Consider the following 14,039-nt stretch of genomic DNA (forward strand, 5'->3'; position numbering starts at 1 on the left):
ACATTGTTTCGTTCTGCTGTGCATGGGGTCGCTATGAGTCGGTCCCGACTCGATGGCCCCTGACAGCAACAACAACACACCAAAAAACAAACAAACAAAACTGTGGTGCTGTGGGTTAATGCGCTGGATTGCAAGGTCGGTGATTCAAGCTCACCATCCACTCCTCAGAAACCCCCCTACACAGTGTCACTATGAATCAGTAGCACCTGTCAGCACTTAACAACAACATAACATATATACAACTGTATAACAACAGTGAATTCCAACAAAAATTTACAAGCAGATTGTTGTTAAGTCCCATCAAGCTGGTTCGGAAACACAGTGACCCTGTATAGGGTTTCTGAGGCTGTAAATCTTTCCAGGAGCAGAAAGCTCATCTTTCGCACATTACAAGCAGATACATACAGGCAGATGTGTATAGGGTGTGAGGGGTTTTGTACATACATAGGCTTGGTTATGGATTTTTTACATATATATTTGTATATGCAACATGTATATTTATACATATAATACAGCATTGGAGACACAGTCACAGAAGCTTCCTACAGACAATCAAATACCTCCCAGAACCAAGTTGCTGGAACCAAGGATGAAAACCATGTTTTCGGGGTAGAGAGGGGACAACTAGATCTACTGGCATAATATAGTTTACAACAAAAATGTCCCACCTCCTACTTTGGTGAGTAGTGTCTTGGGTCTTAAAAGCTCCCCAAGATACAACTATTGATCTCATCCTGTCTGGAGCAAAGGAGACTGAAGACAACCAAAGACACAAAGAAGCAACTAGTGCAAAGGACAAATGAACCACAAGAGCCACAACCTCCACTAGCCTGAGACCAGAAGAAGGATACCTTTCCTGGCTACCACCACCAACTACTCTGACCCAGAACACAACAGAGACAAATTAGGAGAACAAAAGTAAAACAAAACTCAAATTTACAAAAAAAGACCAGACAGAGTGGAGGAACGCTTGAGACTATGGCCCCTAGACACTCTTCTATCTCAGAACTGAAGTAACTTCCAAAGTTCACCTTTCAGCCAAATATTAGACAGGTCTATAAAATAAAAAATAGCATCCTTGAATAACCCCTTGGAATAATCAAGTAAATGAGACCAAAAGTCAACACCTGCCCCAAAGCAAAGATGGTAATTCAGAAAGGGGCAGGAAAGAGGGACTATGGAAACAGGGAATTATGTGGAGGGGGGGTTACAGACACAATACAATCAATGCCACAAAACAATCTATACATAAATTATTGAATGGAAAACAAAGTCACACTGTAAACTTTTACCTAAAACACAGTAAAATGTTTTTTAAAAGACTTTACCAAAAAGTCTTGTGAAAGAAGACAAATGCTGACTGGGAGACTATCTCTTTGACAATTTAACATCAAAAAGACATAAAATTCAATCTTAAAATTGGCAAAGGACTTAAACAGACATTTCACCAAAGAGGACATTCAAATGGCAAACAAACACATGAAAAGATGCTTAGTGTTATTAGCCATCAGAGCTATGCAAATCAGAACCACAAAGAGATACCATTTCACTCCCACTAAGATGCTCGGAAACCCTGTACAGGGTCGCTATGGGTCGGAACTGACTCGACGGCACATAACAACAACAACAAGATGCTAAACACAGAAAACAAACAGAAAATAACAAATGTTGGTGAGGATGTGGGGAAATTGGAACCATTATCCATTGCTGGTGGGAATGTGAAATGGTCCAGTTGTGGAAAACAGCATGACAATCCCTCAAAACACTAAAAATAGAACTATACAACAATTACATTCCTAGGTATATACCCCAAAAAGCAGATTCAAACAGACTTGGACACCAATAATGTTCATTTCAGCACTGTTCACAATAATGAAAACGTAAACAACTAATATATCAACCAACAGATGAAAGGATAAACAAAATGTTTATGTGGTGCTGGTTATGTGCCGTGGAGTCCAACTCATAGTGACCGTGTACAGGGTTTCCGAGGCTGTAAATCTGTACGGGAGCAGAAAGCTTCATCTTTCTCCTGTGGAACAGCTGGTAGTTTCAAACTGCCGACCTTGACGTTCGCAGCCTGATTCGTAACCTCTGTGCTACCAGAGCTCCTTAAGATGTTTATGTACATACAATGAAATAGTGGCGTGGTGCTATAGGATAAGCACTGGACTGCTAACCACAAGGTTGGTGGATCAAACCAACAACAGTGGAACACTACTCAGCCAGTTTAAGAGTAACGAAGTCTCTTGATACATGCATGGTACAGTATGAATGGAGCTTAAAGACATACTGAGCAAAATATATCAATCATGAAGAAATATCATCTGAGCTCATTTATGTGAAAAGGCAAATGTATAGAAAAAACCAGTCATTACCAGGGACAGGAAGAAGAAAAAAATGGGTTAATTTGACCAACCAAGTATTGTAATTGCTGTCAATAAATTATACATCTATACCAGTTTAAGGAGTCCTGGTATGGCACTATGGGTTAGTGTGCTGGACTGCAAAGTCATTTGAACCGCAACACCGGCAATTCAAGCTCACCAGCTGCTCCTTGAAAACCTATACAGGGTCACTATGAGTTGGAACAGACTAGACAGCACTTCACAACAACAATAATCAATTTAAACTGGCAAAAACTGTGTGATAGATATGCTTACAACAAAGACCAAAAACATGAGAAAGGAGTCATGAATAGGAGAATATAGAATGTGTTTCATTTCCTCCATGAACCACTGCCCCCTACCCCTTTGCCAGGAGACCAGAACTACATGGTACCCTGTTATCATTCTAATCAAAGATTCCACAGAAGACCCCAGATCAAACAGAAGGGTGGTACAGAAAAGAACCGCAACTTCTCATACACTGCAGATTTTCTAGAGCCACGGAAAGTGGGTGAACCCCAAAACTGTTGCCCTGAGATCATCTTTCAACCTTCCACCAAAATATCCCCTAAAGTCTTCTTAAGACCGAACAATAGTTAGCTAGTTAAAAAAAAAAAACAGCAGAAAGAAAAAAAGGCCAGCCTGCCTGAGTATTATGATTTTTTAATAGCTGCTGTTGTTAAGTGCTGCCAAGTCTGTTCCGACTCATAGCGATCCTGTAAAAGGTTTCCAAGGAGCTGGTGGGTTTGAACCACCAACCTTGTAATTAGCTGTTCAGTCCTTTTAATAATTGTTGTTATTGTTAAGTACCACGGAGTTGGTTCCGACTCTGTGACCCTGCACAGGGTTTCCAAGGCTGTAAGTCTTTACAGGAGCAGAAAGCCTCATCTTTCACCCACAGAACTGCTGGTAGTTTTGACTAAATTGACAACAGCAATGCAAAAGCTTCAACAGGAACGTTAGGGTGCAGTGAGTTTACAGTGATGAAGAACAATTCAGAGCAGGTAGATGAGAATGGTTACACAACTCAAAGAATGCCATCATTGTCCACTATAGAAACTGAACGGATGTATATTTTGCTGTGTATATTTCTCAAGAACAAGAAAATAAGATTTTTTTCAAAATAATACAGAATCTGTCTTTGAAAAAGTACAGGCAACATGCTCCTGAGAACGACAGAAAATTTAGGAAAACAATGATATGAAGTCCAGACCTACTTTTCTCCTGTGATTTGCCCATAGCACACACTTTATTCCAGTAGTCTTATGTACAGGCTGACAGTTTGTTCCAGCCTGTCATACCTTGAGCCCTCAGCCAGTCATTGCAAACCAGTGCTGCTAAGGTAGGAAGCAGCACTCTTACAAGGGGGCTCTACAACAAGATCAATACTAAGATCAATACTAACCAAGAAGGCTCCTTCCAGACTTCTTTGGCACCAAATCTGTGAGAGAGCTAGCTCCAGGCTCTCCTACTCCAGTGGAGTTCCCAAACCAAGAACTGAACATGGTCCCACTGGCAATGTTTCCTAATGATGGTGAGTTATGATCACACCCCGATCTTCAAGTTTTTATCAATAATCAAATGAGCATGCAAGTTTCAGAGCACTATTTTTTTAGGCAAGTCCTTGTTTCTGTTTTTGTCTTCTCAGACATTTTAACTGGGTGTGGGGGAGAGGAGGTGATGTGCTCAGCAAAGGTGAAATGGCACAAAAATGTTGTGCTAGCCTGGAGTCACACACTAGTCAAGATCCTGAGAAAGACCCTCCAAGATTCCCCAGCGATCAGCTGGAGGATCTATTGTCTATCTTTTGCAATATAAATAAAATCGATCCACAGCACCTCTGATTACAATTATTCTTTGTTATTGCCTCAGTCAATCATTGGGATAAGCGGACAGAAAACCCATTTTCTAAAGATTATAGATTTTTATGACACTGTGAACTCTTCAAGACTCTCTTTGCCATGGTCAAAGGGCCCCAACTATCTGAAGAGGGTAACAGCCTGCTTGCCACTTATTCCTCCATTTTCTCTCCACTGCTCTCATCCTCTTATTTTCCCCTTGCCCACTCTCTTCCTCTCTCCTCAGACTTCTTTTCACTTCACATTTACCTACTGGTCTTAGAACGGAAATGTCTTAAGACAGCCCAGACATTGAAAAGGTCTGGGCTCCTCAGCCAGCTGCGAGGAAAATCCTCCACGTGGGAAAGACTGGGGAGAGTCCAATCTTGGGATCTCTGGACTCTAAACACTATGAGGAGGCTGCTCGCTGCTGCACCATAGCCTGGGTTCTTGGGGACCCTCCGAAAGCAGGTCCTTGAAGACCCCACCCCCCCACCCCCGGGTGTTCTCTGTCGGGCGTTTTACTCAAAAGGCAGGCAGGCCGACCCACCGCAGAGCCTACGACTGCAAGTGATGAGGCAGGACCTGGGGGTTGGGGCCGAGCGGAGCGGAGCGGCCGGGCGGGCAAGGGTTAGGGCAGCCCGGCCGGCGGCCGCGAGCTCTCCAGGAAACGCCTCCAGCTCTGCTGCAACTTTTTTTTTTTTTTTGAAAAAGGGAAGAGAAGGCAGGCAAGTCAGGAAGAAAAATAAAAATAGCCTTGCCCTTCTCTGTATATCACCCCTCCGCTAAACCTGGTGTCTCCGACTCCCAGCCCCCTACCTCCCCTCCTCCCTTGGGTAGCTGAGAATCTCCAGCCTCTCCACTTTAAAAGGGAAGCGGGAAATCAACCCCAACCCCCATCTCTCTCTCTCTCTTTTTTTTCCCCTGTCTGGAATTTCCAACCCTGGACTAACTCGTCTGATTTCTCAAGTCTCCCCTGCTGCTTTTTTCCTTCCCTTTTCTCTCTCCCTAACACTCCCATTCCAAAATCTAAGCAGCACTTTCTGGAAGATATTAGCCATATTTTTTTTAATCTTTTAAGATAATGGGGAGCGAACAAGATTGAATTTAAATTCTAACAGCTGGGAAAATGTTTTTTCTTCAAATGTCTTTTCTATGGGTTCATACATTTATTCCAATGACACCACTAACTGCTCTAACTCCCTCCTCCCCCCAAAAAACTAACAGAGGTATAATCAATAAATGTATTTTCAACACAAAGTCTCTGAACTGCAACAAATAGCAATTGCTGGTCTCCCTGTTTTCATTCAACTAAACCAGATATGAAATGCTTTTTTTTTTAACGGGGAGGGGGGGGCTAGCCTATCTCAACGGTAACTTTGTCAACCGTTACACATTAAATTATAGGATAAATAAACTCCTTTAAAAAAAAAAACTTAAAATTACTCCCACATATAAGATAGATTCAAATGATATATATTAAGGTAATTTAAAGGATTAGAAGGTCAGATCCTTTAAATCAAGATTCTTCCAATGCTAATGTCATGTATTTTATCTCTAAAAACATAATTATAAGAAAGAATGTTTTGCACTTTTTTTTCCACCAAAAGCTAAGCCATTAAAACTTTGTGTGTGTTTGGAACACTTAGCTATACTTTGAATACAATTTTTCCTTTTCTTTACTGAAAAGTTCTCCATCTGGGAAACTATTAGCAAAAAATTTCATGTCTCTACTGTGAGCCTTAAGGCTAATGCGATGGACCGCAAGGTCCGTTTGAAGCACAAGGTCAGTGGTTCAAACCCACCAGTTGCTCCTCAGAAACCCTAAACAGGGTCGCTCTGGGTCAGAACCAATTTGATGGCACTTAACAACAACAACTGAGTCAGAAAACAAGGGATCAGGAATTCTATAGCTCTTCCAAGATGCCCCTCTAACCCTTACCTTAAAATACTGACCAACAAATGGTTATCTGTTAAGGATTTCTTTAACAGCGAAGTATGAAAATATTAAGTGTAAATTCAAGTCTAGGTGGAAATTAAACATGTAGATAGAAAATGGACTTTTACCTTCCTTCCAAATAGTGCAGGAAATTTTAAGATTCACCCACTCACTAAAGTAAAAGTGAAAATGTCCCCCACTCTAGTCATTTTCACTGTTTTTAAGTTCCCCTCCATTCACTTTCAATCCCTAACTATACTTTTTTTTTCCATTAAAGGCAAATCTATTTTGAAGGCAATTTTTTAGCTTGTTTTGAAAATATTTTGTTAACTATTTCCTCTACACCTCCGCAAATCACTTTTTAAAATAATAGAAAAAACTGTTTTTGCTTAAACAAGAGATCCCTTTAAAGTTGCTAACTTCAGCAAAAGATTAACCTATAAAATCAGGATCAGCTTTGAGCTATTTCTCTTTTCAGAGTTCACACAATATGTATAAGGTTAAGAGGTTAATTTTAGGGTGTTTTAAATATATATATGTAGTTGAAAATTGGGGGAGGGACATTAGCTCATCTCATTAATCCAACTCTCCATGACAGTGGGTTTGGCTTTTGGTTTTAGAGTAAAGAACAACGAATCATTAACCTGCTTAAACAAATCATCACATTTAGAACTCTTAAATATATTTCACCTAGAGAGATCACTCTTCCCCCCCCCTTAATTAACACCTTTTATTTTGATAAAATCAGTTGCCAGTAAGTATCCTATCTTTAGGACATACTCTCCTAAAAAGGCATACAATGACTAATGCAATTAAACAAAGTTTAATTCCCTTAAAAAGCAAGCCATTTCCCAAAGTAGACAAGTCTCATTGAGATGCTACAACACCTTTCCTTTAACTACTTACTCATAAAAGGCTCAAAATAAAAAACACACATGAAGTCTTTCCACAACTGGTTTTAAAATGCTTTGGTTTTTCTCCTTTGACCCAATATCTGGCAGTTTAAGTGTATACAATGTCTCAGTAAAAAGCCCACATCATAAACCAAAATTCCAGCACTAAGAGAGGGTTTAGGGAAAGGATGTCAGAGAAATTTAATTTCACTCATTTAAAAAAATTCAAATTAATTACTGTGTTTGGGTTCAATGTATAGTGTTCAGTCTCTTGGATTCTAAAAAAAGTACAAATTATACCAATCAAATAGATACAAAGTTAGAATGAAATATAGTAACACTTCAAAACTAGTGTTGCACAGAGAGGCAACTGCTATATAACACATTTTGTTATTTTTCCTCTTTAAAAAATAAAGCAGGAACTTTTAGATTGTTGGGGTATTTATGAAGCGCTTAGGACTTTTTTGAATCATACTTCTTTTGGAACTGAGTTCAAGTCAGCAAGGGTTCTCTTCTCCTTTAAAGAGTGAGTTTCTTCCTTTTAAGAAAAAACACAAAGTACTTGCAGTACTTCTCTTATAATAATTCATTTTGCTTGAAATATAATCAGTGAAACGAGTTCCTGTTCTGTACATCCATGAGACAGAAAAGGCCAACAACAAACCAACTGAAGAAATACTTTTCAGACAGACTGCAAACCCATCACACCACATGCTTCCTCAAAGAACACAAATGACTAGAGCAAACTGACTTAATGACAACAAACTCTTTCTCTTTTTAAATCCCATGACTTAAAATTTGATTCATTCTAGAAAAATGAAGTGCCTTCTCACCACCACCCAAAAAAAGAAAATAAAAGGCAACATAGCAAACTCAATGTTTAGGCTCAGAAACGATTCCAGGAAGGGGAGGAACACACAAAAGATCTAATTTAATATGGGTGTGGAGAGGGAGATTTTTTTACCCAGTCTTCTCAAAACCCCCCATTCCCGTTCCAACTCAAAAAGAGCCCTCCGTAATGCATTTTGGAGGGAACAAGAAGCAGCCTAGAAGTGGCTAGAAAGCAAGCAGATGGCTTTAGGGAACAAGACCCATAAATATACCGCACCATGAAAATTAAAATATAAATGTTTTGAGTTCCATTTCATTATATTTTGGGATCTCTTATTTTTCATTTCATTCCCTTTAAAATTTAAACCATCCTCAAGAGCAAAGGAAAGTATGTCCACTTACACTAGAATTCCAGTTACTCTGAACATTTCTCATCAACATGTTTCAAACATTCAGTTTCAAATACTCACAATCATCTCAATTAATCTATTTATGCCAGTGTGTGTATGTATTTCTCTTATTCCCCTCTCCAGGAAATGTTTCAAAATAACAAATAAGACTTCTTTTCTTCCTTCTAATTTTATTGCCTCTTTACTCCTAATTCTAATTGCCTTTCCAATAAGGGAGTATTTCAGTCACTTGAGGCGAAATCACAAGCTCTATAAACAAAGTAACAGGTCATATTGATCATCTATTGATACAATAGCTCCCAGTTAAATGTATCAAGCCAAACCACTAACCGATTTTAGACTCAAGTTAAACTTTCAAGTTCCTCTTAAGGCCTCCTTTAAAAATCCCAGCCACTCATCCCCACCTTTCCACACAGAAAAGTCCAGGAGAAAGGTGAGGGAGGGAGAGAGGGAAGGAGCAAAGATTTACTGGGGGCCACTTCAAAATAACAATTGAGAAAAGTCTGCTCTGTCATCATGTCTGAAGTCTGATTTGAGAAAGTACACACGCTGACTTGAACAGTTCCCAGTTCAGGGGAAGATTTGGAATCCAACATGAATTGGATTTGGGTGAAACAGGATGAAGGTATCCCACTTTGCTGATGAGACAGTGGGTATTGCAACTTACACTAACACACACACACACACACACACATTCATCCTGGGAGTTCTAGGCCCTCCAGAGAGCTCCAGCTCACAGCCTGAACACAAAGCTCTCACCCCAGATGGTCCCCTTGTAACAATGGACTGAAGGAGTTGGGGTTGGGGAGTGGGGAGTTCGAAAAGCATAGTACAGCCAAAGCATATTCTTTGGAAAATCTAGTGGTGGGGTGGGGGAAAATGACTGGGGGCGTTGGTGAGAGAAAAATGGCTTTGCCTGTTGCAAAATTATAAAGCACGAGCATAAGACGATTCTTTAGGGGTAGGAAGAAAGGAAGCTCATTTCATTTCCCCCAGGGATTGATTATAAGGGGAACCTCCTAAAACCCACTAAGAATTATGGTGAGGAAAGGCGGAAGGAGGGAAAAGGGGGGAGAAATGGGACCTGTTAGGAAATTGCAGAAATTTCCTTGACTCTGAACTCTTCAAAGAATGTTAAATTCCCCCCCCCCCGTAAAAAAAGTAGACCCACACCTTGAGCAAACTCCATAGGCTTTTTTCTCTTTTGATTCTTTTTTTGGGGGGGAGTCCCTTTGATTCTCCAAGTAACAGTATTCAGACCATCTCAGTCCTAACTTTTTTTTTTTTTTTTCAACAAGCTGTAAACCACCCTTTCAACAAGATCTTGGCCAATCTTCCCTCCCTGCCCCCAACATCCGGAGTCGGGGGTGGGAAGGCCAGTAATGGGTTTCTTCCAGTGCAGTCGCTAGGGACCCCCAAACACCACTTCTCAACCGCCAAGTCCCCAGAGAAGAGCTCTTCCCTACCTTTGTTTTTTGGGGACCGAGTGCTCAATCTCTAGGCGTTTTCCTTGCAGTTCTACTTTTCCTTTAGGAACAAAAAAAAAATTAATACGAAGGCTCGAGCAGAAATAGGGGGAAGGAAGAGGAAGGCATTAGGGTTATTCAGAAGTTATTGGGATTCGAGATCTCCCTAGGAATCCGGGCGGTGGGATCCGCAACCAGATGGGAAGAGTCGCTCTAGGAATGTGGAAGCTAGAAATTCTTTATTATTTCTTATTTTGTGTTTTGTGTTGTTTTCTCCCTGAGTTGCGGGTTGCTCTAGGAGTCTGATTTGGAAACCTGCGTGGGTGTTTGTGTGCATGCGTCACCTCTAAGAGCCCCTCGATGTCGGGCGAATGGGGGGACAGAATGGTCTCCTCATTCCCCGCAAGTGTGTGCATACAGGATGCAGAATGAAACTTTTTCTGCTGAGCCAAAGAGCAAGGCTTTGGGCGGCGGGGCGGTCACCTGTCCGAGCACGTCGGAGAGGGCACGACCCGGGGAACGGCGCGGGGCCCCGCGGGAAGGGTCCCTGGCGGCGGTGGCGCGCGCCTTTCGGCCCAGTCTCGGCGTCTCGGGAAGCAGCATGGCGACCCATCGCCGCCGCCGCCGCGCCACCCTGCTCACGCCCCACTTTCAAATCAAAATGGCTCAAGCCCCAGGCCCTGGGCGGGAAGCGGGACCCCCTTCCTCCCAGGCCCTGCCTGAAGACTGCTGTTCCCACGAAAACCGAAGACCTGAGAAGCTGGAGGGCTCCCTTCCCGCCTGGAAAGGCCTGGGACGTTGGAGAGTGGGGGTGTGCAAAGTGGGGGGTCGTCCTGCGGCGGTAGAAAGAGCTGGGCGTGGAAATAACGCCTAGATGGGGGTCTTCAGCGTCTTTCAACCAGCCCCCCACTACTGCCAAAGGGGGCTCCCGCCCCGTCGGTGGGGAGGGAATCCCGATGCTGGCGCCCCTTGATTCTTATCTCAGGCAGGAAGGTTGAGGCCGGGAAATCCCAAAAGGTCTTGCGGGGGAGGGGGAGTGAAGGCGTCGAAGGTGGGTAGGGGGTCCGTATCCAGGCTCAGCTCCGTAGGACCCGGGGACAGAGGAGTTGGCAGGGGCAAGGAAAGAGAAAGAGCAAATCTCCTCGCTGGGGGTGTCGTCGGTGTTTTTTTCTGGGCTGTGGGCGCGCTCTTACCAGAGAAAGTTTCGATGGCCTTCATGGCCCAGTGCTCATCGGGGCAGTCCACGAAGGCGTAGCCGGATTTGACCAAGAACTGACCGCTGTAGGAAATCTTGTGCTCCGCAAACACTTTCTCCAAGTCCGCGGGAGTCACGCTCTCGTTGAGGTTGCCGATGTAAAGCTTGTTCATGGTGGCGGTCTCCAGGCAAGATGTGGTCCCCGGCGAGGCCGAACCGAGCGGGCGCGGGTGCAGGCGGCTAGCCTCCTAGGCCCAGAAGAGGGGAGGCGGCAGCCGGAGCGCAAACTTTCTTTCCACCCACCCCAGGAGTTGTCCGGAGCCCGGGGCTGGAGGGTGGCCTGCGGCGGCGGGGAGTTCCGGGAGGGCCCAGCAGAAGTGCCCGCGGCGCGCAGGGAGGCGGAGGGAGGACGCGGCGGCGGCGGCGGCTCCTTCCCTTCGGTCCGAAACCCCTCCGAGCGGGCTGGTGTGTCACGTTTCTCCGTTGCCGCCCTGGCGCCGCCTCTAAATAAAATCGACTTTAAAAAATGGAGCGGAAAAAAAAAAAAAAGACGAAGCCACGTGGTGAAAGCCCCCACCCACCCTGCAGGGTAGACCCCCGACGCCACAGGGCTCCAAGGCCCTCCAGCCAAGTCAAGCTCCCCAATTCCTATCTGGGGGGGCCCTTAGCTAACCCCCGATGCAATCTGGGGCGATGGGGGTGGTGTCCCCGCAGCTCTATTTGCCCCCTCCCCCTTTACAAGGACCTGGCCCCTGAGGTGCCCCGCCCTCCCCCTCCCCCTCCCCGAGCTGGGGGAGGTGGTCCGGCCCCAAATCTCTACCCTGATGGGTAAAATGTAGGATTGTGTTTTATTCGTGGGGGGAGTCGTTATGAACCCCCACTCCAGTTGACTGCTAGCGACTGACGGGTGGGGGACGTTCGAGAGAGACAAAGAGAAGCCGAGGACTCTGGGGTCTTCAGGAGGGGATCGCCAGAGCCGGCGATTTTAAAAGGCGCCTTTTCCGTAGCTTTTAAGTGTGCGTCTCCGTCTTCTCCCCACCTCAGTTCACGACTCTCCTGCCTCGGGGTATCGGAGACTAGAAAGTCCTGCGAGCACGGGGTCGCGAAGGGGTAACACCAAGAGTCTCCGTTGGGATCAAAGGATCCGCAGAAAAAGATGTTTCGGGACTCCCACGGGAGGAAGGACAGCTCGCACGGGAATTCGGCTGTGGAATGGAAACGTTTCGGATCTTCTAGGGGAGCGCGTGGTTCCGGCCCAAAATGACCCCTCAAAAGGGAGGGTGGAATCGAAGATGGAGGGGTGGTATCTTAGGCAAACCCCGGCCCACCGAAGGGGGTGGTCTCAGGGAAGGAGGGGCCTGGTGAAGATCGGAAAGGTCCCCTTTCCCTCCCTGGAGCGAGGGCAGACAGGTGTAGTACCCTCCGCCTGCTCCCTCGGGGATCGGGACAGAAGCGCTCCAGGCGCGGGGCTCGGGGCGCAGAACTTTGTTTGGGGAGCAGGATTCTGATCCCCACGGGAAGGCGGGAGAGGAGTCGGGGGGGGGGGGGGGGGGGGGGGCCTGAATGAAGCCCCGCCCACGTCCCCAGGTCAGGCCCGCGGGGGGAGGGGGCGATTTCCGCTCGGCGCCAGGGGAAGTAGGGGCGGGGGCTGCGAGGAAGGGGCGCGGCCCCTCCCCCGCCGCTTCTGAGGAGGGGAAAGCGGATCCGCCCAAGTCCCTTCCCTGGGCTTTGACCAACTCATTCCGGATCCTATGGCCGTGGGAGCCCGAGGAACCGACTAAACTGGGCAAGGGGCGACACGTGGGCGATCGCACCCAGTCTCGGCTGTGGGGGAGGGGGCATTCGCCGCCTAATAGGAGTCCCGGAGTCGCCACGGAGAGTGGGATGTGCGGGCCACGCGCAGGCTAGGATCCCTGGCCGGGGCGAGGCCAACGAGTTCTCAGAGGCGGGGGCTGGGATGGCGCCAGGGGGTGGCGGAGAGCGAAGCTCGGGACCCTAGAGGCCCTTCGTTCAGGGAACTAGAGGGGAGAGGGGGCAGACCACCAGGAAATCCAGTCACCCTGAACTGGGCGGAAACTCGTGCCTTGCTTGGCTTCTGCAAGAGAGAGTAATAATTCTGACGGGGACACACGTGCTGTGAGGGCAGGTGAGGAAGGGGGTCACTTTCCCCTTCCCCAGTTCCGACCCCATTGTCTCTGTCGCCTACAGCCTAAGCTCCTCAACACGTGTTGCCTACACTGATAGGAATGCCTTGAATTTTCTTTATTGTTAGAATTTTTCGTTTGCAGCGAGTGGGACTCAGACTTCGGCTCCCAGCTCTTCTGCCGGATGATTTTTAAACGGTTCAAAAAGTCGGGAGTTAAAAGACTGAGTGCAGCACCTTTGTGTCCGCCCCCCCCCCCCAAGCACCCAAACTATCCTGTGTCTATTCCTTACCCTGTGTTCCACCTTCCCCTCTTCCCCCCCCCACTCCCGTTTAGCCGGCGCGCTGAAAAGAATGGGGCAGAGACCCGCTTGGGAATGTAAAGGGGGCTTCCAACTCAGTTTAGCTATCTCCTCCACCTTCAAGAACCACTCTCCAAATCAACGTTTTGTTCTAGCCAGCCACGTGTTTGTCGGATTTTCGTTTTTGTAATGTTTTTCGTTCCATGGGGCAAAAGAAATTAACAATACTATCAGTTATTTGTTGCTGTGTAGAAAAAGAATGTTTTCTGTCCTAGGAGGTGGGAGACATCTGTGTCGTCGTCTTCGTTGTCCCCCTTGCCACACACACACATATGCCACTTTCGCTGATCACAAACATCATTTGAAAATAAACCAACAAGCTGGGACACTACCTACTACATAATAGGTGCTCGATAAATATTTAAAAGTGAAAAGTTTATGTAAACTGCCAAACAAATAGAATGCAGAGGAAATTTTCATTCTAGAAATATGAAGTCTCTTGGCTAGAATGTTGCCCTGGGGACTTTTCTTGGTGGTGTGAGTGAAGGTTTGAAAAGGCCAAAGATGGTCTGAGAAATGATGTTGTGTTCTTTGGCCTTTCCCTAAATAGGTGCCCAGATCTCCTAAAATCTTTT

The 14,039-nt window shown here is 45.7% G+C and overlaps 1 protein-coding gene across 3 annotated transcripts in view; it reads right to left on the reverse strand.

Annotated features, from left to right (window-relative positions):
* IGF2BP1 (insulin-like growth factor 2 mRNA binding protein 1) overlaps positions 1-11,439 on the reverse strand; it is a 57,908-nt gene extending 46,469 nt beyond the window's left edge. For 2 of the 3 annotated variants that reach the window (XM_006832493.1, XM_006832492.1), the window contains exons 1-2: positions 10,958-11,132; positions 9,765-9,825 (exon numbers count right to left, since the gene is read on the reverse strand). In XM_006832493.1, the coding sequence (XP_006832556.1) occupies positions 9,765-9,825; positions 10,958-11,132 (236 nt within the window). Of the gene's footprint in view, positions 1-9,764; positions 9,826-10,957 lie in introns of all 3 variants that reach the window. The other variant, XM_006832491.1, reaches the window with a different exon arrangement.
* Between the last annotated feature and the right edge of the window lie 2,600 nt (positions 11,440-14,039).

This window comes from Chrysochloris asiatica, unplaced genomic scaffold (assembly GCF_000296735.1).
Source record: "Chrysochloris asiatica unplaced genomic scaffold, ChrAsi1.0 scaffold00007, whole genome shotgun sequence".
Classification (NCBI taxonomy): domain Eukaryota; kingdom Metazoa; phylum Chordata; class Mammalia; order Afrosoricida; family Chrysochloridae; genus Chrysochloris; species Chrysochloris asiatica.